The sequence below is a fragment of the Eschrichtius robustus genome, chromosome 20 (genome assembly GCF_028021215.1).
Source record: "Eschrichtius robustus isolate mEscRob2 chromosome 20, mEscRob2.pri, whole genome shotgun sequence".
Lineage (NCBI taxonomy): Eukaryota > Metazoa > Chordata > Mammalia > Artiodactyla > Eschrichtiidae > Eschrichtius > Eschrichtius robustus.
In genome coordinates this window covers 49638873-49660054 of record NC_090843.1, presented here as the reverse complement: position 1 = coordinate 49660054, position 21182 = coordinate 49638873, and the positions used below count along the sequence as shown (strand labels likewise).

At 37.6% G+C, this 21182-nt stretch overlaps 1 protein-coding gene across 6 annotated transcripts in view; it reads left to right on the top strand.

Annotated features, from left to right (window-relative positions):
* Nucleotides 1-21182, top strand: part of NF1 (neurofibromin 1) — a 249354-nt gene that overhangs the window by 146732 nt on the left and 81440 nt on the right. For all 6 annotated transcript variants that reach the window (XM_068531562.1, XM_068531559.1, XM_068531561.1 and 3 more), the window contains one exon: nucleotides 2024-2134. In XM_068531562.1, coding sequence (XP_068387663.1) covers nucleotides 2024-2134 — 111 coding nt within the window. The remainder of the gene's footprint in view (nucleotides 1-2023; nucleotides 2135-21182) is intronic.

Genomic DNA, 21182 nt, shown 5'->3' with positions numbered 1-21182 from the left:
CTTAGTGTTTCATAGTGAGTGTGGGTTAAGTGCTTTGTTCATGGTGTGTGCCAGAGGCAGAAAGAAAAAAGCAGAATATGACATTCTGAAGTTAATTCACATTAACGATTTGCGCATAATGTCCCGGGCCTTGTAAGTGCCTGTTATTAATCATATTACATACAGGCCATAGTTTTGTACACATGACTCCCATATTTTGATACTGTTAAAAGAATGTATGAATGTATAACAATCACCTTTCAAACTTAATTTTTATCTTTAGCTCTGTTACTTAATTTTTATCTTTAGCTCTGTTACATTTTTCTGTGTAACAAATGTTTATTCCTATGTAATTAAAGGAATATTTTCTGTACAAAATTTTCATGTTACCTAGTTGAAAATTGTGCAGTCCAAAAATATAAAACTATTTTTTATTCAACATTACTAAGGATGTCCTTGCCGTTTTTCCATTTTTCAGAGAAAACCTCTTTATTAGTCCTTCTACCTAAGACCCTACCTTCCTTACAAAACAGCCTTCTGTCCTTTTGAACACTAAATGATTTAATATGTGTAAGATACTTAGAACAATGTCTGGTGTATATATAAAGTGTTTAATAAATATTAGGTGATATTTTTGTTCTAAGTTCCCACTGATGCTCTCTGAGACTCATTTTTCTTTTAAAAAAATGGAAATAGCTTTATAATGTTGTCAACCATAAAAATAAAAATTGTTAAGTTATTCAAAACATAGAAATCTAAAAAAGAAAGTAAAAAATTTTCAGTTATTTCATCCCTTAGAGATAATTCAGTTAACATTGGGCAGATAGCCTCCCAGTCATTTACCTATACACGTGTGCACCTGTTTCCCTTATCAAATGATATCTATGTTGTTTCCATTAATATTAAACAAATGCTGACCTGGTACAAGCAATATGATGAACTGAGGTAATACAACCTCTCCTCCCACCCCCAAGACACATAGAAATACTAGATAAAAGAAAATGGATTTTAAAAATAAAGTAGCACAGGGAGATCAGCTCGTTGCTTTGTGACGACCTAGAGGGGTGGGATAGGGAGGGTGGGAGGGAGGCTCAAGAGGGAGGGGGGGATATGAGGATATATGTATATATATAGCTGATTCACTTTGTTGTACAGGAGAAATTAACACAACATTGTAAAGCAATTATACTCCAATAAAGATATTAAAAAAAATAATAAATACATACATAGCTGGAAGAGAATTTTGGAGCAAATTACCTAGTATACAGTCAGTACAGAGAGATAAAGAAATGGAAAATATGAAAGCGTTTAAGAGATACAAGTGATAGAATGAGAAGGTCCAGCATGTCTAATAAATAGAGCTTAAAGAGAATAGTGAAGAGGTAATATATGAAAGACAACAAATGAGAATTTTCCAGGGTTGTTGAATGACATAAATCTTCAGGTTGTTAAAGACACACACTGAGTATTGAGCAGAATATATAAAAATTAAACCATGCCTTTTTTGGAAGTATATTTAAATATATATAAGAGTATAATTATAAAAGTGATATTCAGAATCAGGGAGATTAGAATGGACTTTTAATAAATTGTGTTGGTACAACTGTACCAGTAAGTAACCATCTGGAAAAAGATAACGCTATTTGTGAGGATAAATTCCCATAAAGAAGAACATGTGGGCCTTTCTCACTCATTCAGAATCAGTAAGCCAGGAAAGAAAAGGTTGATAAACTGAACTCTTAAAAAACAAACAAGTAAAAACTCAAAAATTTCTGTCTAGAAAGAAAAATGATTAAAAACAATTCTATGGTTAATATCCCTGTCCAGTAGTTTTCTTAGCATTTTCCTAAGAACCACTGTTTGTGGTTCAAAGAACAACACCTTGAATTTTTTGGTACATGTTAACCACATTGCCCTTCAGAAAGCTTTTAAAATATTTTGTCATTTTGTATATTTTATCATTGGTGCAGTTGTGGATTTTTGTAGATATTCAGTGGACAATGTAAAAAGCCTATGAGTTACTCTATTCTTTTTTTTCTTTCAGACATCAAGTACATGAAAAAGAAGAGTTCAAAGCTTTGAAAACTTTAAGTATTTTCTACCAAGCTGGGACTTCCAAAGCCGGGAATCCTATATTTTATTATGTTGCACGGAGGTAAGAAACACTAGGTTTTATCTTACCAGAGCTTTTAAAATGATATCAAATGTAGAGAGACAGGAAGTTTGGTTTTTCCCATTTGATTTTACTAGAATTGAAGACAAGTTTTTCTGGGAGAATGTAGCTGGGTAAACAGCCGTCTTGTCCCCAAATGATGCTCAGTACATTAGAAATTGCTTTTCAGACTACCTGTTTCGTATTGGCTTCTCTTTGTTACATCAGTTTTTTTATACCACGTTACAATGAATTAATTACCAAGAGTAAAAAAATCACAATTTTTTATTTTCTGGTGTATTCTGATTAAATACTATCCACAACATGATACTCAGAAACCTTTTTTTAAACGGAAATAAAACTTTAAGAGTCTGAGAACTTTTAGTAATATGCTGTGTAATACAACATCAGGGTGATTTAACAAATAATTCAGAGACACTATGGGAAATTTCTATAAAGATATGGCACAGGTGACAGCCTGAGAAATTGATTGTATTTGTTCATGCTGTCTTTCAGTCAAGGCTAGTTCCTAGAAAACCTTTCTGGCAGTGCTCCTCCTTCACAATAGGTATAATGCTTGCATTGCTTTCCCTGCCATTGTCTTTTCTTTCTTGCCTCATTCTGCCTTCCTTTTGAGAACTTGTCTGTGACGTTAGTCAGTTTTACTTCTTCCCATTTAGTGTGACATAAACTCATGGTAATTGAACCTTAGGGACAGTGTGATATAATAGACCACTGGCTTTGGAATCTCAAGGACTATGTTTGCTCTTAGTTCTGCTGTTCCACTAGGCTCTAGGAATTAATCTTTCTGAATTACCTCAATTTAACATAAATTGAGGAATTATGTCAGTAGACTTAATGGTCATGAATGGCAAAAAATTGGCAGTGTATAGGAAATAAACGGAGGTTGAGAAGTAGTGGCAGAGGAGTGAAAAAAGGAAGGTGGGAGGTGGGAAACTCAGTTAATTGGATAATTCAGATAGCGTTGACACCAAGAAGTCCTAAGAACTGGGGTGTTAGGGAATCAAGAGGGCATAGAAACTTGCATTTATCCTTAGCCCTCCTCTTTAACAACTCTGAGTAACATCTCTTCACCTTCCCATGAAAGTCTTCTCTCTACCCTTTATCTCAGATGCTGCTTCTAAATTGCCTAAGATGATTTTAATTTTCTTTTGCATTTGAGATGAACCATATTTGTATTCCATCCCCAGTCTTTAACACCACCAGTGTATTTTGATTTTCCCTATTTTGTTGAAGTAATTAAAAGTGAGACATTGGTAAGAGAGGTAGATAGACATGTGTCTTCCCCCCCGCCCCCCTTTAAATTCTTGTTAGTTTACAAGTCAGAAAGATTTCTGGAAAACCTCAAAGCTGAGTTTTTTCTTCAGGATCAGAGTGTAAGATTGTGTTCGTTCTCTGCAGTGGTCTGTACTATGCAGGCCAAAAGGAAAGTAGCATGGGCCTGATGCAGACACCCTCTGTGGTAATAAATCAGTGGGATTTCCAAGAAACCTGTACAATATGGTGACTTTGAGAGTGCTAAGGATTCCCAGCTCTGCTGCTTCTTAGATAAAAGTGAATTTTTACAAATCTGTTTCTTCATATGTTAAAGAGGGGGACATGCTTATAAAAACTATCCTGCCTACCTCTCCCATAAAGTATTTTGTGACCTATAAAGTTCTGTACAGAGCATATTTGAGGTTTTCTTTTTTTGTTGTTTTTGTTTTGGGATATGACTTTGCTAATTTCAGACTTTCAGATGTTTCAGTTTCTTACTTAGACCTATGAGAGTGCCTCCTGGCCTTCATTGTCACCTGGTGTGAAGCCTCAGGTCCAGGACAGATGAGCACGTAATAGCTCAGAGTAGAGAAAGGCCCAGTTCCTCCACTGTATACAGAAGCAGGAGAAGGGAGTAACTCGGCCAACTTTGTCAGAGAACACTTAGATTTGACTTTTTGATATTCCTTTGTTTTTGTGGCTTAGACTACCATGTATTAAGTTTATGTCTTTTGAGCTGTGGATTCCAGTCTCCTTACAGATACTCCACAGACATTTCGCACTTGAAATGTCCAAAACTTAATTCAGTGTATATTCAAATCAACTTCTTCTTCACACCACATTCTCTTTCTCAGTAGCATCACCATCCCGTCTCACTCCAGAAACCCTAATCATTTAAAATTCTTCCTTCTTTCTTTTATCCTCCTCAGTATCAGTCACCACATCTGATTTTAGTTGTGTGATCTAGGCACATCAATTAGGCGGTTTTAGTCAGGGCCCTGTTATTACAAAGAAATCATTCTTACTTTCTCAAGAAGATAGGCCTCAGGAAAAACATGAATTAGAGCAGGGCCTGCCCAGATGTAGAGAGAACTTAGATGTCTGTCAGTCCTGGCACTGGCTTGCACTAATTCTCTCTTGGCTTCACGTTCAGCTCTACCTCATTATTTTCCTCTGTCTGTATTTCTTCAGTTTAGCCCCAGCTAGTCGGTCCTTCATTACCTCAACATTGCACACTTCAGATTCCAGAAGGAAGACATGGTTCCGCTAGAAGTACCTGTCTGGCAAAGCCCTTAATGCTGTATGCTGGCCGGCCACTAGATTTCCGGCTGCCCCTACGTCAAGTGCGTGATCCTAGCCTAGCAGTCATGTGATTCAGAATAACCTCCTAGTGCTGTTCCTTTATCAGGGGCTGTCGTGTGTCTTAATTTTTTTTGAATTGAGTCTTAATGGTTTAATATTACTTTTCGGTACTTTGGAAATGTCTTTTGAATTCAGTCCCCCCCCCCCCACTGCCATTAGCGAGAGTCTCTTATTAGCTTTAACCTGTACTAATGCAGCATTATTCTCCTACTCCCTAAACCCCACATAACTACTTCCAGGTCATCTTTTTATTTATTTATTCATTCATTCATTCATTCATTCATTCATTCATTTATGGTTGCATTGGGTCTTCGTTGCTGCGCACGGGCTTTCTCTAGTTGCAGCAAGCGGGGGCTACTCTTCATTGCAGTGCGCGGGCTTCTCACTGCAGTGGCTTCTCGTTGCAGAGCACGGGCTCTAGGTGCACAGGCTTCAGTAGTTGTGGCACGCGGGCTTCGGTAGTTGTGGCTCACAGGCTCTAGAGCCCAGGCTCAGTAGTTGTGGTACACGGGCTTAGTTGCTCCGCGCCATGTGGGATCGTCCCAGACCAGGGCTTGAACCCGTGTCCCCTGCATTGACAGGCTACTTCCACGTCATCTGAACGTTGCTTTTGGAGGCAGTTTCCAGTTCAGATCTAATCTTGTCTCTCTCCATTTGTTAAATGGAGTCCCCATATAAAGTCCAGGTTCATATAAAGTCAGGCATGCTGGGTGCTCCATAATTTTGACCTAATTTAGTTTCTAATCTTTTCCTGCTATTCCCTCCCGTACACTTTTGCTCCTAGCCTGTAATATTTAAAGTACCATAAATATAAGGACAGTTGTTGCAGCATTGTTTATAGTGGCAAAAAACTGTGTATCAAAAGGAAATTGTTGAATAAATAATGATACATCTCTATTATGGAATAATATGCAATGTGTTAAGTCTAGTTTGCTTGTTACAAGTGATAGAAATGAAATTTAAACTTGTGTAAACCAGAAAAGATATCAGTTGCCACATGTACCCAAGAAGATCAAGAGATGGACTGGCTTCTTGCATGACTACATGCAGAGCTTTGAACGGTGTCATCTGGAGAACATCTGTCTTCTCTGTGTCTTGACTCTAGTTTCTTTGTGTTGATTTCATTCCCAGGCAGCTCTTCCTAAACTATAGCCAGTGATGGTTTGTGTTCTCCCAGCTTAACAACCCAGTGGAAGAACACTTCTTTCCCAGTAGTAACAGCAAAAGTACTGGTCTCATTGGCCTTGAGTCACCTGCCAGTTTCTGAGGCTTTCACTATGGCAAGGGGAATGGAATTTCTTGGTTGTCTACGCCCGAATTATGTGCCCATCCCTGGAGCTCAGTGGTGAAGCCAGCTTGAACTGCGTGAACTAAAAGGGGTGGGGGGATGGGAGCAGGGTTTCCCAAAGGGAAATTGGATTGCCGATATCAGAATGAGGAAAAATGGATTCTGAGCAGGAGAAAGTAACAGAAGTCCTCTAATGCACCTTTAAAAGGATCCGGAAGGATGGCTCTGACATTTATCATGCAAGGTGCAGAGGAATGTGGGTGTGTATGTGCACAGGCATATGATATGTATAGACTGTGAAGTATGTGAAAGTACACACATTAAACTGTTAACATTGCTTATCTCAGGGGAGTATGATTGGAGCAGGTAGAGGATTAATTATAGTATTTCTGTTATATATCTCTGTTGTTTGACTTGTTGCCAGGGGCACATATTATTTTTGTCAGAGTAATTAAAAATATAAAACCTGAAAGTACAATGAGGAATTTTCCGCTTAGGAATATTGTGATACCTGGCAATTGCTTTTTAGGGTGTCAGTAGTAATAATGATAATAGCTAAAACTTACTGAGTGCTTTCTCTGCATCAGGCAAACTGTGCGTATTATATACTTTTTCATTTAACCCTTAAAGTAACCTGCTGAGCTATTATTATTACCAGTGACTGACTTGTGTGTAAACTGAAATTTAGAGAAATTGTTAGTTATTCAGAAATCTAGGTATCAATCAGAATGACCTGGAAAATTAAAACAAGCAAATGTATGTATCCCAAGGCCCTACCTGGGCTGCCAAATCAAAATTTCAGGGTAGAGCCTAATCTGTATATCTAACAGACACCCCGAGTGATTGATTCATAGTCAGTTTATTACTGGTTTGTTTGGGAGTCTCACTGGGTCAGGTATTTAATTCATGGTGGCACAACTAGTAAGAATCAGAGCTGGGTTTCAAATCTTAACGACTGCACTATTAATAACATGGTTATTAAAAAGATAACATGTTTATTATCACTGTTAAAATTATACACTAGGTTTTTAGGTTAAATCAGTCTTTGTAGACCAGCATGAAAATCTTACCAGTAGTTATGGGACACATTTCTGTAGGGAAGAATTCTGAATTCTAGGCATCGGATTTACAAATGACCTTTTGCAATAAAAGACGAAAGTTTACTCTAAGATAATTTTGTCATTGGAGCAGCTGCAGTCTGCATTCCAAAGGTTAGCCGAATTGAAACCTTTTTTACGGTAACAACGTATTACTATTACACATTCATGGAATATGGTGACACAGATAGATGTATTGTTTTGTACAGCAGCTGTCCCCAACCTTTTTGGCACCGGGGACGGTTTCGTGGAAGAACAATTTTCCCACAGACCGGGCGGGGTGGGGGGGGAGGGGAAGGAATGGTTCAGGTGGTAATGTGAGCGATGGTTCAGGCAGTAATGCGGGTGATGGGGAGGGGCAGATGAAGCTTCCCTCGCTTGCCTTGCCCACCACTCACCTCCTGCTGTGCGGCCCAGTTCCTAACAGGCCTGGGGGTTGGGGACCCCTGTTGTAGAGCACTGTAGTTTATCCTTTTGTCTATTTAATAAAAAATAAAATAGGGCTTTCCTGGTGGCGCAGTGGTTGAGAGTCTGCCTGCCAATGCAGGGGACACGGGTTCGAACCCTGGTCTGGAAAGATCCCACATGCCACAGAGCAGCTGGGCCCGTGAGCCACAGTTACTGAGCCTGCGCGTCTGGAGCCTGTGGTCCGCAACAAGTGAGGCCGCGGTGGTGAGAGCCCCACGCACCGCGATGAAGAGTGGCCCCCGCTTGCCACAACTAGAGAAAGCCCTCGCACAGAAACGAAGACCCAACACGGCCATAAATAAATAAATAAAATAAATGTTAAAAATAAATAAATAAATAAATAAAAAATAAATAAAATAAATACAAAAACAACACATGCCACTCCTCAGTCCCCATCCCCAACCCCCTATCCTTTACACAGACACACACACACACACACACACACACACACACAGAGAAGCATACTTTGATTAAACGTTGCCAACATAATTTCTTCTGTTATACCTTTAATGTAAAAACCTGAGTTTCAACTCAGTTTTGCAAACATTTAAAAGGCAAACGTGGTATTTTGCCTTTTTTAGCATTAATAAGGAAGGAAACCATCATATTAAGGTAATAATTAAGCTTACACAATTAAAATTTGCAAACAATCAAATTAAACTAGGATATGATAATTTACTCAGAAGTAAGTTGAAATAAATTTGATTTTCCTAGTGTGCTTGTCATTCAGCAGATATAATGAACTGAGATAGCAATGCAAACAGTCCAAGTCCACTTCAGCCTGAGTGTACACAAAACATCAAAAATATTACGTAGAAAAGAAAGTGAGTGCTGTCCATTGCGTTCAGTGTGGTGCCACCACTTTTCGTGTTCATGGTTGTGGCTATCTTTGGGGTCACTTCTGTATTCTTAGTTGTCTTGGGATTTGAAGTTGTCTTGGGATCCAGAAATGTTTGGAGCTCTGGAGTTATCTTGGAATTTGGGGTTGTCTCAGAATTTGGGCTGATCCACTTAGAAGCTGTCATAGAGTTTGAGGTCATCAGTGTTGGAATTGACTGCAAAGCGTCATCAGCAGACAGGAGGAGCAGACTGAGTAATAGCTTGAACATCATTTTCCTGTTTCAAAATAATTATGGAAAATTAATCTAACACTTGGATCACAAACAGATCTAAGAACTTGCTTTTTTAAAAGTGGTGGTGAGGGGGCAGGGGGAATGAAGGAAACCTTATCTCAGCACTGGGGAAATGCCAACCTTGGTTTAACAAATTTCATGGTTTTTAAGATAAAAGGAAATTCAGAAGAGATCGATATCAACTCCTCCATTTTACAGATGGGCTCAGACAAAGGCAAAAGGATGCATATCTAAAAATGACCAGAACTAGAACTTGAGTCTGAGTCTTAGTCTAGTGTTCTTTAGTAGATGGGGACTATGACATAGGCATAGTATAGACATACACCAAAAGATTACTAGTAAACCATTTTTAAAGTAAGGCTAATTTTTTTTTAATCATGTATTCAAATCTAATGGTTTGCCGCATTTGAGATAAAGCAGCTAGCCCATGTTGAACATGGTTAACTATTCTTTTTTTTTAACTTAAAGCGCAAACTTTAATTTTAGAAGTCTAATATATGCTAAAATTTACATTTGGTTCTAATGTGTAATTGAGAAAATTTCAAATTAATATTACCTTTTGATGTTTTTTCTTTGAAGATTAAAACTTCAGGCTTTCTCCAGTGTCCCGTGGGGGATCTAATTTCTCACTCACTGTGTGCTGTTTAAATAAAATTAGTAAGTCACATGTTATAAACTTGATCTGCTATTTGCTCTTTGGAAATAACCTACTGAGCGCTTTCCAAACTGGTGCAAACAGATGGACTGTGGCAGAAATCAAGGAATTCAAATAAAGTTCCTCTAAAATCTAGTGTCTTATTTAAAGAACCCTGTGAATACCACTTTGTTATTCCTCTTATCCATGTGTATATTAGTGAATGTCTTCATTGGATTAACACTAACTGGAGGAATATACTCTTTGCCTGCTGTGATTATCATGACTTAAAATCAAGTAAGTATATTAGAGATAGATTTTTTTTTCTTAAAGCATCTTGTATATATGTTTAGAGGGTAGGTAGTTTTTGGCTAGGATTATTTTGAAGTTTTAAAAATAATTCAAGAATATAGCATTCTAGGAGTTTAATTGCTAGTAAATAATTATTCTATTAGAAAAGTTAAACTTTATTAACATAAAGCTAAATAAGAAAAGAATTGCATATGAAAGTGATACTTTTCATATTGAGTTTGCAAAGATTTTTTTTAGTACATTAAATCACCCACATTGAAGCACATTAAGTGAATTCTTTAAAGGAATTTCATCTTTCGGTCACTCCTTTTCCTTGATAAGTGGTATACAGGGAGGTTGGGTTGTATTGTGCTAATGTCTTCATCACATTAGCCGGCTCTTTTAAAGAATTGCAAGGCTGTGAACAGTGGTGTTGACATACAAGGAAATGGCTACATAAGTGGCAGAAGCTCAAGTCAGTACATGTTTCTGACTTGTTTTACTTTGCTATGTAGGTTTCTTTTTCCTCCTGAATGAAGAGAACCAGTGCTTGCTAAATCTTATTTATATTAGGTACATATTGTATAGAACCTAACTTAACCGGAGGTTTGTGTGATCAGACCTAAGAAGTAAATATAAAAAGCCTCAGAGTAGATATTATAAATCAGAGTACTAAGATAATGCACAGATAACTTTTTATTGATGCTTCAAACACCTCAATCTCAACTTATTTAAAATTTTAAATTCAACATTTTCCCCTTCCTATTCTTATACCCAGATATGTTGGGTTGGCTAAAATGTTCGTTTGGGTTTTTTGGTAAGATCTTATGGAAAAAGCCGAACAAACTTTTTGGCCGATAACATATTTTTCTCATAATCTCTTTCTCAGGTAACTGCGTCATTACCCAGCCAAATGGCTCTCCAACCTTGAATTTCTTATTGTCTTCTTATTGATCTTAAGCTGCCCAAGCCTCTCGATGGTAATTAAGTAAAATTTAAAATTCTGAACGCTCCAGCACTTAAATGTTCCCCCGCCCCCCAAAAAATCGTTTGGAATGATTTAGGCCTTTAAATACCTCCCACTTCTTTATCTTTGTGCAGCTTTCCCCATCTGCCCAAAGTATTTCTTCCTCATTCAAAATTCCATTCTTCCTTCAAGGTCTAACTCTGATGGCAGCACCTTTTATGAGAGCCTTCCTTAATTCTATACTTCAGAATCAGACATTTTAGGACTTGGTACTTCTAGAGCACTTATCAGAGTCTGTTTTTTTACTATAGATGTATCCTCAGTCTTTCTTCAGCCAAATTCTGGCTTCCTTGTGATCAGGTACTACTTCTTATTCTTTGTACCTGCTAGCACAGTGAGTACTTGTACATAATAGGGTACAACAAACACTGGAATTTACTGAAACTTCTCTTTGTTTCTTCATGTCTGAGGGCTGATATCATTAGTGATGTCTAAAATAATAAACATTTGGTCATTTGCAGTTTTCCCTGCATTACAAAGTCCTATTTCTACTTTCTGGCAGCTGTTTTGAGAGGATTTCTTTATTTGTATGATGTGGATCATAATGTACATTCATATCCTTTACCTGTGTTATATAACAAAAATTCAACCGAGTAAATTTTAAAGATCTAATTGGCTTTATTTGAACAATTCATGAATCGGACAGCATCCCATCTAACAAGTAGAGAGGAGCTCCAAAGGATTATGGAAAGGGAAAGTTTTTGTTTTTGTTTTCCACATCTTTATTGGAGTATAATTGCTTTACAATGTTGTGTTAGTTTCTGCCGTACAGCAAAGTGAATCAGCTATATGTATACATATATCCCCGTATCCCCTCCCTCTTGAGCCTCCCTCCTACCCTCCCTATCCCACCCCTCTAGGTTGTCACAAAGCACCGAGCTGATCTCCCTGTGCTATTCAGCAGCTTCCCACTAGCCATCCATTTTACATTTGGTAGTGTGTATATGTCAATGCTACTCTCTCACTTCGTCCCAGCTTCCCCTTCCCCCGCTGTGTCTGTCTATGTCTTTACTCCTGCCCTGCCACTAGGTTCATCAGTACCGTTTTTTTTAGATTTATGGAAAGTTTTTAAAGGCGAGACAAGGAAGTCCATAAACAAAAGTTATTTCAGGCTTAAGTAACCTACCGTGGGGGATGGACGGGGGACGGACAGGGTCTGTCTATGTGGCAGATTATCTCGTCTTCCTTTTGGTGCTGACCAGAAAATTCCACTCTGACTGGTTAGGATTACATTCCTGGAGAAGGTTGTAACTATAGTTAGGTTAGGTATTAAGTCTCGGTTTTAGCACAAGTGACTCCATTTTGGGCTTGTTGGTTTTTTTTTTTTTTTCAATAGTATGTAGTAGCAAGTGGCTTTTCAGTGTGGACATCTACGTTTCAAAAATCTTTTTGGAAGCTTCCTGAGAAAGTGGATATGCAAATGTGCAAAAACAGGCTATTGTTATGTTAGACTTAAATGTGAGTACCTTTCAGAATTGTACATAAGCAGTTTTACAGTAAAATTTCAGCCTCTTCATTGTAGGAATCTAATACAGGAAAAAGAACACATTTCTCCTCAGTGGCAAAATACATGTTCTGAGGGGGAATGTCTGTCTTTGAACAAGTTTGTCTTCCAGTATTATTACAGTATAATACCGTAAGCCTGTTATCGAATTTTGGCTTGTTATTTATTCTTGTTTTTCATTATAAATGAAAAAAAATGATTTAATTTTAAAAAGAAGCTCTTCTGTTTCCTTCTCTTGGATAATGGTATCTCCATCCACCTTGAGTTTTAAATGGAAGGCTAAACATCAGTCTTCATTTCTACCTTCTCTTAACCACATACATCTGATTAATCACTAAGTCTTGTTGATTCTGCCTCAAAAAATTTTTTGTACTTTATCCTTACATTACAGATTCAGTTTGTAGCTTTATCAGTTGTCTAAGCTGGGGTTAGCAAACTTGTTTGTCAAAGGAGCAGTAGTAAATATTTTAGGCTTTATAAGCCACATAAAGTTTTTCTTTTTTTCTTGTTTTTGTTTTGTTTGGTTTTTGGTTTTTAACTGCTCTTTAAAAATATAAGAGCCATTTTTAGCTTGCAGGTCATACAAAAACAGGCCACAAGTAGCATGTAGGCGGGATATCGCCAGTGGACCATAGTTTGCTGCACTCTGTTCTAGGCTGTTGAAATAACTTCCTATTTGGATTCTTTGTCACCGGTATGTTACGCCATCCCCTCCTTCTTCCACATTACTGCCAGAATGATCTCTCTAAAATATGACCGTGTGACTTTTAGATAAAACCTTTTATGTGCTCCATTAACTAAGTTTTTATACTTAAGGTGTTCATATACCACCTCTGGGGTTTTTGCGTTTCTTCGTAAGATCTATCCTATTAGTTAATCAGTATTTTTTCATTGACTTTTTTCTTAAAGGAAATTTTGTATTATACCATAAACAGAAAATCAGTATTGATTGCCATAACTAGAAAACCAGCAAACAAAAGATAACAGTAAAAAAGAAATACGGAATTATTAAATGACTGTTTCATATACCACCCCATCATATAGGTACCACACTTCAAAAAACCACTGACTTATAAGATGAACCTTTTTTCCTTAGCGTCATACAAGTCTCTTCATAATCTTTTACACTGTTCACAGTAGTTGCAAGATTGCTGAACTAAAGCAGGAGATTGAAAGTCATTTTGGTAAGAGGCTAGAGATGCTGGCCTTATTCTGGAAATCTCATGATGCTGTCGTCATTGATGTGGTTCCAAGTAAGCCTTGTATGCTTTCTGGGCTGTTCTCAGGCAAGTGTGTTCATGACACATTGCTGAGGGTATCTTTAAGGGCAGTTGTCAAGAAGACTCTAGGAGCTGGCAAAGCCACAAAGTCTGCCCAGAGAGCTCAGAATGCCACATGAGCATTCTGCACATTACCTCCTATATTGGTCGATAAAGTCTTAAAATAACTTTCTCAATTGGTCATTTAAGTTTAATAATAGAAGACTAGTCATCACAGTTTGTAGTAACAGCTGTAGAAAGATGTCTCGCCTTTGCTTCAGCAACACTGACCATCTCACTATTTTCCTACTCTGGCATGCCTCTGTGATTCTGCATAGGCTTACCATTGCCTTTGGGTGCCGTTAATATAGGCAAACTCCTACTTTTGATTCAAGACCCATCTCAGTAACCTGACTCTCACTCCTCTAGGCAAGTTAAGAAAAAAAAAAAACGGCTTTATTGAGACATAATTCACATAAAGTTTACCCTTTTAAAAGTGTACAATTTAGTGGTTTTTAGTATATTCACACAGTTGGGCAATCATCACCACTACGTAATTTTAAACATTTCATCACCGCAGAAAGAAACCCCATACTCATCAGCAGTCATTCCCCATTCTTCCTCACCTCAACCCTCTTAGTCCCTGGCAACCTCTGTGTGTGTGTGTGTGTGTGTGTGTGTGTGTGTGTGTGTGTGTGTGTGTATGTGTGTGTGTACATACATATATACACCACATTTTCTTTTTCTCTTTTTTTGCTATTAAATATATTTTTATTTTTTTCTTCTATAATAAAACCTTTTTTTTGAAATAACTTCAAACTTACAGAAACGTTTCAAATATATAATACGGAGAGTTCACACATACCCTTCACTCAGATGCCCATAATGTTTATAATTTTCAAAACCACAGTACAATGATCAAACCAGGAAATTAATATTAGTATGCTCCTGTCAGCTGAACTAAAGACTTCTTCAAATTTTAGTTTCCGCCTTATATCCTGTTTCAGTTCCACAATCCACTTAGGATCCCACATTACATATAGTTGCTGTGTCCTTCGTCTTCTCCAAGCTGTGACAGTTCCTGAGTCTTTCCATATCTTTCGCTACTTGGTAATTTTCATACTCATGGTCTTAAATATATTTTTTAATGCACAGATTTTTCAGCATGAAGAGCCTTCTCTGGTGGGTAACCCATCTCTTGAATCACCTTCAGTCATTAAGGAGAAATGACTGTGGCATTGTGATTTGCTGAAGCAGAGCCTCATGCAAGTGTTAGGCTGTTCAGAATGCATCACTTTTATTTTTATTTATCTATTTTTCTTAACATTTTTATTGGCGTATAATTGCTTTACAATGGTGTGTTAGTTTCTGCTTCATAACAGAGTGAATCAGTTATACATATACATATATCCCCATATCTCTTCCCTCTTGCATCTCCCTCCCTCCCACCCTCCCTATCCCACCCTTCTAGCTGGTCACAAAGCACTGAGCTAATCTCCCTGTGCTGTGCGACTGCTTCCCACTAGCTATCTATTTTACATTTGGTAGTGTATATATGACCATATATACACTACCACTCTCTCACTTTGTCCCAGCTTACCCTTCCCCCTCCCCGTGTCCTCAAATCCATTCTCTAGTAGGTCTGCGTCTTTATTCCCGTCTTGCCCCTAGGTTCTTCATGACTTTTTTTTTTTTTTAGATTCCACATATATGTGTTAGCATACGGTATTTGTTTTTCTCCTTCTGACTTACTTCACTCTGTATGACAGACTCTAGGCCCATCCACCTCACTACAAATAACTCAATTTTGTTTCTTTTTATGGCTGAGTAATATTCCATTGTATATATGTGCCACATCTTTATCCATTCATCTATTAATGGACACTTAGGTTGCTTCCGTGGCCTGGCTGTTGTAAATAGAGCTGCAGTGAACATTGTGGTACATGACTCTTTTTTTTTTTTTTAATTTTATTTATTTATTTATTTATGGCTGCGTTGGGTCTTCGCTTCTGTGCTAGGGCTTTCTCTAGTTGCGGCAAGCGGGGGCCACTCTTCATCGCGGTGCACGGGCCTCTCACTATCGCGGCGTCTCTTGTTGCGGAGCACAGGCTCTAGACACGCAGGCTCAGCAATTGTGGCTCACTGGCATAGTTGCTCCGCGGCATGTGGGATCCTCCCAGACTAGGGCTCAAACCCGTGTCCCCTGCATTGGCAGGCAGATTCTCAACCACTGCACCACCAGGGAAGCCCCATGACTCTTTTTGAATTACGGTTTTCTCAGTGTATATGCCCAGTAGTGGGATTGCTGGGTTGTATGGTAGTTCTATTTTTAGTTTTTTAAGGAACCTCCATACTGTTCTCCATAGTGGCTGTATCAATTTACATTCCTACCAACAGTGTATGAGGGTTCCCTTTTCTCCACACCCTCTCCAGCATTTGTTGTTTGTAGATTTTTTTGATGGTGGCCATTCTGACTGGTGTGAGATGATACCGCGTTGTAGTTTTGATTTGCATTTCTCTAATGATTAATGATGTTGAGCATTCTTTCATGTGTTTGTTGGCAGTCTGTATATGTTCTTTGGAGAAATGTCTGTTTAGGTCTTCTGCCCATTTTTGGATTGGGTTGTTTGTTTTTTTCATATTGAGATGAATGAGCTGCTTGTAAATTTTGGAGATTAATCCTTTGTCAGTTGCTTCATTTGCAAATATTTTCTCCCATTCTGAGGGTTGTCTTTTGGTCTTGTTTATGGTTTCCTTTGCTGTGCAAAAGCTTTTAAGTTTCATTAGGTCCCATTTGTTTATTTTTGTTTTTATTTCCATTACTCTAGGAGGTGGGTCAAAAAGGATCTTGCTGTGATTTATGTCATGGAGTGTTCTGCCTATGTTTTCCTCTAAGAGTTTTATAGTGTCCGGTCTTACATTTAGGTCTCTAATCCATTTTGAGTTTATTTTTGTGTATGGTGTTAGGGAGTGTTCTAATTTCATTCTTTTACATGTAGCTGTCCAGTTTTCCCAGCACCACTTATTGAAGAGGCTGTCTTTTCTCCATTGTGTATTCTCGCCTCCTTTATCAAAGATAAGGTGACCATATGTGCGTGGGTTTATCTCTGGGCTTTCTATCCTGTTCCATTGATCTATATTTCTGTTTTTGTGCCAGTACCATACTGTCTTGATTACTGTAGCTTTGTAGTATAGTCTGAAGTCCGGGAGCCTGATTCCTCCAGCTCTGTTTTTCTGTCTCAAGATTGCTTTGGATATTCGGGGTCTTTTTACACCACATTTTCTTTATCAGTTTGCCCACTGATGGATACTTAGGTTGTTTCCACATCTTGGCTATTTTAAATAATGTTGCAATAAACATGGGGATACATAGAATATTATTTTCCTGTTCATCTATTGGACTTTTAGCTCCTAGATCTTATATGTCTTCATCTGGATACACAGAGAATCTAGCAGAGCATGTGGCATTTCACAGAACACTTAATAAATGAACTTAGCTTTTAATTATTATATGTATGTAATCATTCAGTGCTAGTGTTAAGACTAATCGCCAGTTTTAATTATGGACACACATGACTGTAGTTTAAAGGAAGAAGACTTGATTTAATAACAGTGATTAGAGTTGGAGTCCTGAATTGAGCCAAAAGATTTCTCGAGTGGTTTTGTTTTCTGTTATTCTTGGTTTATAGAAGTATAGTGGCCTTGGCTGTTAGTGAAACAAGGCTTTGGTTTACTCATCAAGGGCGATTTAGTGATTTATGACTTGACAGTACTTAAAAAGAAACAGTGGCTGCAATCCGTCTATTGTCATGAAAACACAGTTGATTTTTTTGAATCAACTGTGGTTCACCTCTTTTAGTGTTAATATATAATCCTTGAAAGGAAATAATCCTGAGATATATTTATGAGGTTTGATTTTATGAAACAGTAGGGGAAAATTCTAAAAGAAGCACCTGAGGGTAAATACATCCAAGTGAATATTGCTCCCTTCAGAAGAGCCGCTGTTGGAGGTGATGTACTTACTTCAAACCCTGATGCCTTTGAGCACACACTTTTAGGGAAATACATTTTTGGACGTGTTGTCGAAGTCTAAAACATGTTCTTTTTAAATGGGGTGGGAAAATCTTCATATTTGAAATTTTTTGATAAGGCAAAATGTCATTTAGTAATATATTTGTTCAAAATGAGTTTTTTCTTGTGTGACATATAAACTGGCTCTTAGTAATATTTGAAAGGAGGGGCCCCAAAGGTGTTTTCACTAATGACAGCCTCATTGGAATAAGAGTTTAAAGACTCAAACATACCTGCTTTGAAGAAAAATGTAAAGAAATTTAGATATGTGACATTTATGTTTAAAATTTAAATCAGTTTATAGTCAACTCATCATTAATATATGAAGATGTTTTACTAGTTTCAGGTGACTCCTTCATCCTTTGATTACTTTTACTATGTTTTTTTTTTTAATTTAACTTAATTAATTAATTAATTAATTTATTTATTTATTTATGGCTGTGTCGGGTCTTCGTTTCTTTGCGAGGGCTTTCTCTCTAGTTGTGGCAAGTGGGGGCCACTCTTCATCGTGGTGCACGGGCCTCTCACTATCGCGGCCTCTCTTGTTGCGGAGCACAGGCTCCAGACGCGCAGGCTCAGCAACTGTGGCTCACGGGCCCAGTTGCTCCACGGCATGTGGGATCCTCCCAGACCAGGGATCGAACCCGTGTCCCCTGCACTGGCAGGCAGATTCTCAACCACTGCGCCACCAGGGAAGCCCAGTTTTACTATGTTTTAAAGAGACTAGCCTTTACAGTGTGTTTCTAAGTGTATATTTAATGTCCTGCAGCTTTTTTTTTTTTTTTAATTTAGTGTCAGGGCAAGAGACTCATAACACTTCATCAGAGTATACTTTGTTAAGCAAAAAAGATTTCATTTACTCATTGTAGAAAAGCCATACCATGAGGAAATACTAGAGCCTGTAGATAAATGAAATCATTTTTAAACATTTATTGGCTTTCTTTATTTGTCATTGGTATGAGGAAATGCAGCTGAGTATCTGATTGTAAGTAATAGAACTGGTAAATGGATGTGGCTGTGTGCCAGTTACTCTTACACTATACAGTGTCTCAGGTGCAGTTGTGGTTACTGGGGGTTCGCTTGGCAAGGAAGGGCCTTCCAATGGTTTTTGTGGTGTATGGCATCTTTATTTTTCCTTAGTGGTGTTTTGTTCTTTTCTTTCTCGATGAAAAGCCATTAAATCTTAGTTTATTTTCTGTTGAGGCAAGCATTTGACAGGCATTTGAACTCCCTCAGCCTTCCAGAAGTGTTCACTTTGTTTTTTCGAGCTGTGACTATGGGCAACAAAATAGCACAAAGTGAAAAACTACATTTCCTGGTATTGAGTATTTCATCAGATTTATTTGATACTTGGCCTTGAGATACCCATTTGAAATATTCAGATATCTAATTTTTTACTGATAAATCATATTTTCCATGGAGTAAATAAATAACAAACCTTGTAAATTAGTTATTTGAAGTGTAACTAAGGAAGACAGATACATGGGGAATTATGTACCACTATGGGTTCAGTTATCTCCATTTCTGATCTTTTTAATTACCGAGAATCTCTTATACAAGACATAGGAGTGATATTTACAACCTTTATATAGCACCTACAAAGTGCTTTAATATACATGTTTTATCTATTCTTTAAAATACCCATGTGGAACACGTGTTCTTAACAAGATTTTTACCAGAGGACACATTTAATCGTTTACCCAAGATAACAACACAGGCTTTTGGTGACAGTCTTATCTCATGCTCTTTCTATTAAATCACAGTGTACTTTAAATACTCTTAGAATTGTTTTGATCAGAAAATACTGTACAGTTTTGCTGCTTTTATTGTGTGTTTGTGTGTGTATGTTTAATTTCTGTACTTAGATTTCATCAATAACTTCCAACAAATTCAGAATATCAGGCCATGGTTTATTGAAAAGATAAATGGGTGTATTGGGCATATGTCTCAACCGGTTCCTGAACGTGTTTAACAGAGTTGGGGCCGTTGAACCAAAGTGACAGTTCGTAAAAAATGAGCTTCTTAAGAACCTCACTTGTATCACAGTTTTAAAAGTGTGGAGCAGACTAATCTGCTTAACACATTATTAACACATTGAGGTGGCTTTTTTTTCCTCTGTTTCCTTGATTTCCCTTGAGCAATCTACTTATACTAAATTGTTCACAGGTATCAGAATTAACCTTTCTCTGAAATTGTTCCAAAGGTAACTCCCCACTGCCCAGAACTAATTTCTTATATGACAAGTAGCAGCCTAGCCAAATCCCCTTCATTCATAACTTTTCTTTCATCTCTCTTTTCTCTGGACTGTGAAGCTAAGACTTTGACCTATTGGAAGAAACTTAGGCTCTAGAATAAGAAAGACTTGGAGGTTTGACTTAGTCTGTCTTAAGTAGGTTATTGTTAGCGCACCAGTCATATCTTTGATCTGTATTAATTCATCCTTTTATTTAATAAATTCAGATCAAGCTGGCCCTTCTCCCGCCCGCCCCCCACGAAAAAAAACCTCCTAGCAGGAGGTGATAATCTACACTGAAATAAAAAGGATAAATAAAGGTTTGCCAGGGGAAGAAGAGGGAAAGGAGTGTAGTGGTGAGGACATGAAGAATCTCTGAGAGCCTGATGGCAAGAGAGAGCATGGTGAATTACAGGGGCAGAAAGATGCTTTGTTTGAACTATACAGTGTGAGGGAGCTGGAAAATTTTAAGATGATACTGTAAAGGGTGGCAAGGGCCCGATCATACAGTAAGCCATATTAAGAATTTAGATTTTATTCTGAGACATGGAAAATTATTGAAAGTTTTTTGGAGGGGTTTTTGTTGTTGTTATTGTTCATTTGCTTTGTTATTAGGAGAGAAAAGAGCTTGTCTGGTTAGATTTGTTGGAGAACAATCCTGACAGCAGTTAACCGTGTAGAGCTAATGTAAGCTAATATAGTAAGTATGTGCTTCCAAAAAATCTGATAGTGCGTCTCTGTCTCTGATCTTTATTCCATGATACCCTCCAGTTTCTTAACCACCCCTCCCTATTCACAGTTCATTTTGCATCATCTCATTTTCTTACTCAACCTAGAGCCCTTGGACAGCTGTTTCAATAGTTCTTTTCTAAGATCTCTTGCATTTTTCAAAGACAAAGCAGGTGATAAAACACACTTGGTATACATATTAGCATTTTGGTATATTTATCTTTTTTGTTGTTTTTATACATAGTTCTATAACATACATGTTTATATATCCTATAGTTTTTGCTTATCTTTCTAGTATATGCATTTTCCACTTTTCAAACTTAAAAAAAAACCTCTACATAAATATTTGTATTGGACACGTAATAGTCTGGCCAGTGGGTCATCATTTACTTGACCAGTTTCCTAATGGTAGATATTTAGCATTCTGTTTTTCTTGCTGTTAGAAAGAATGCTGGTATTTACCTAGAATTTACTAGGTTAAAGGTTAAAATATTTTAGGTTTTTGATCATTGCTGTGTTGCCCTCCCCCGTCATTGGTATATTAATTTAAAGATATGCAGATTATGACTTGTCGAATGAGGAGGCACAAGCCACCCACTCGGGGTTGGCAAGTAGCTCCCTCAATTTCCAAGGGAAGTGAAAACCCCTGGGGTCGTTTTGATTGAAGGCTCAGTTTC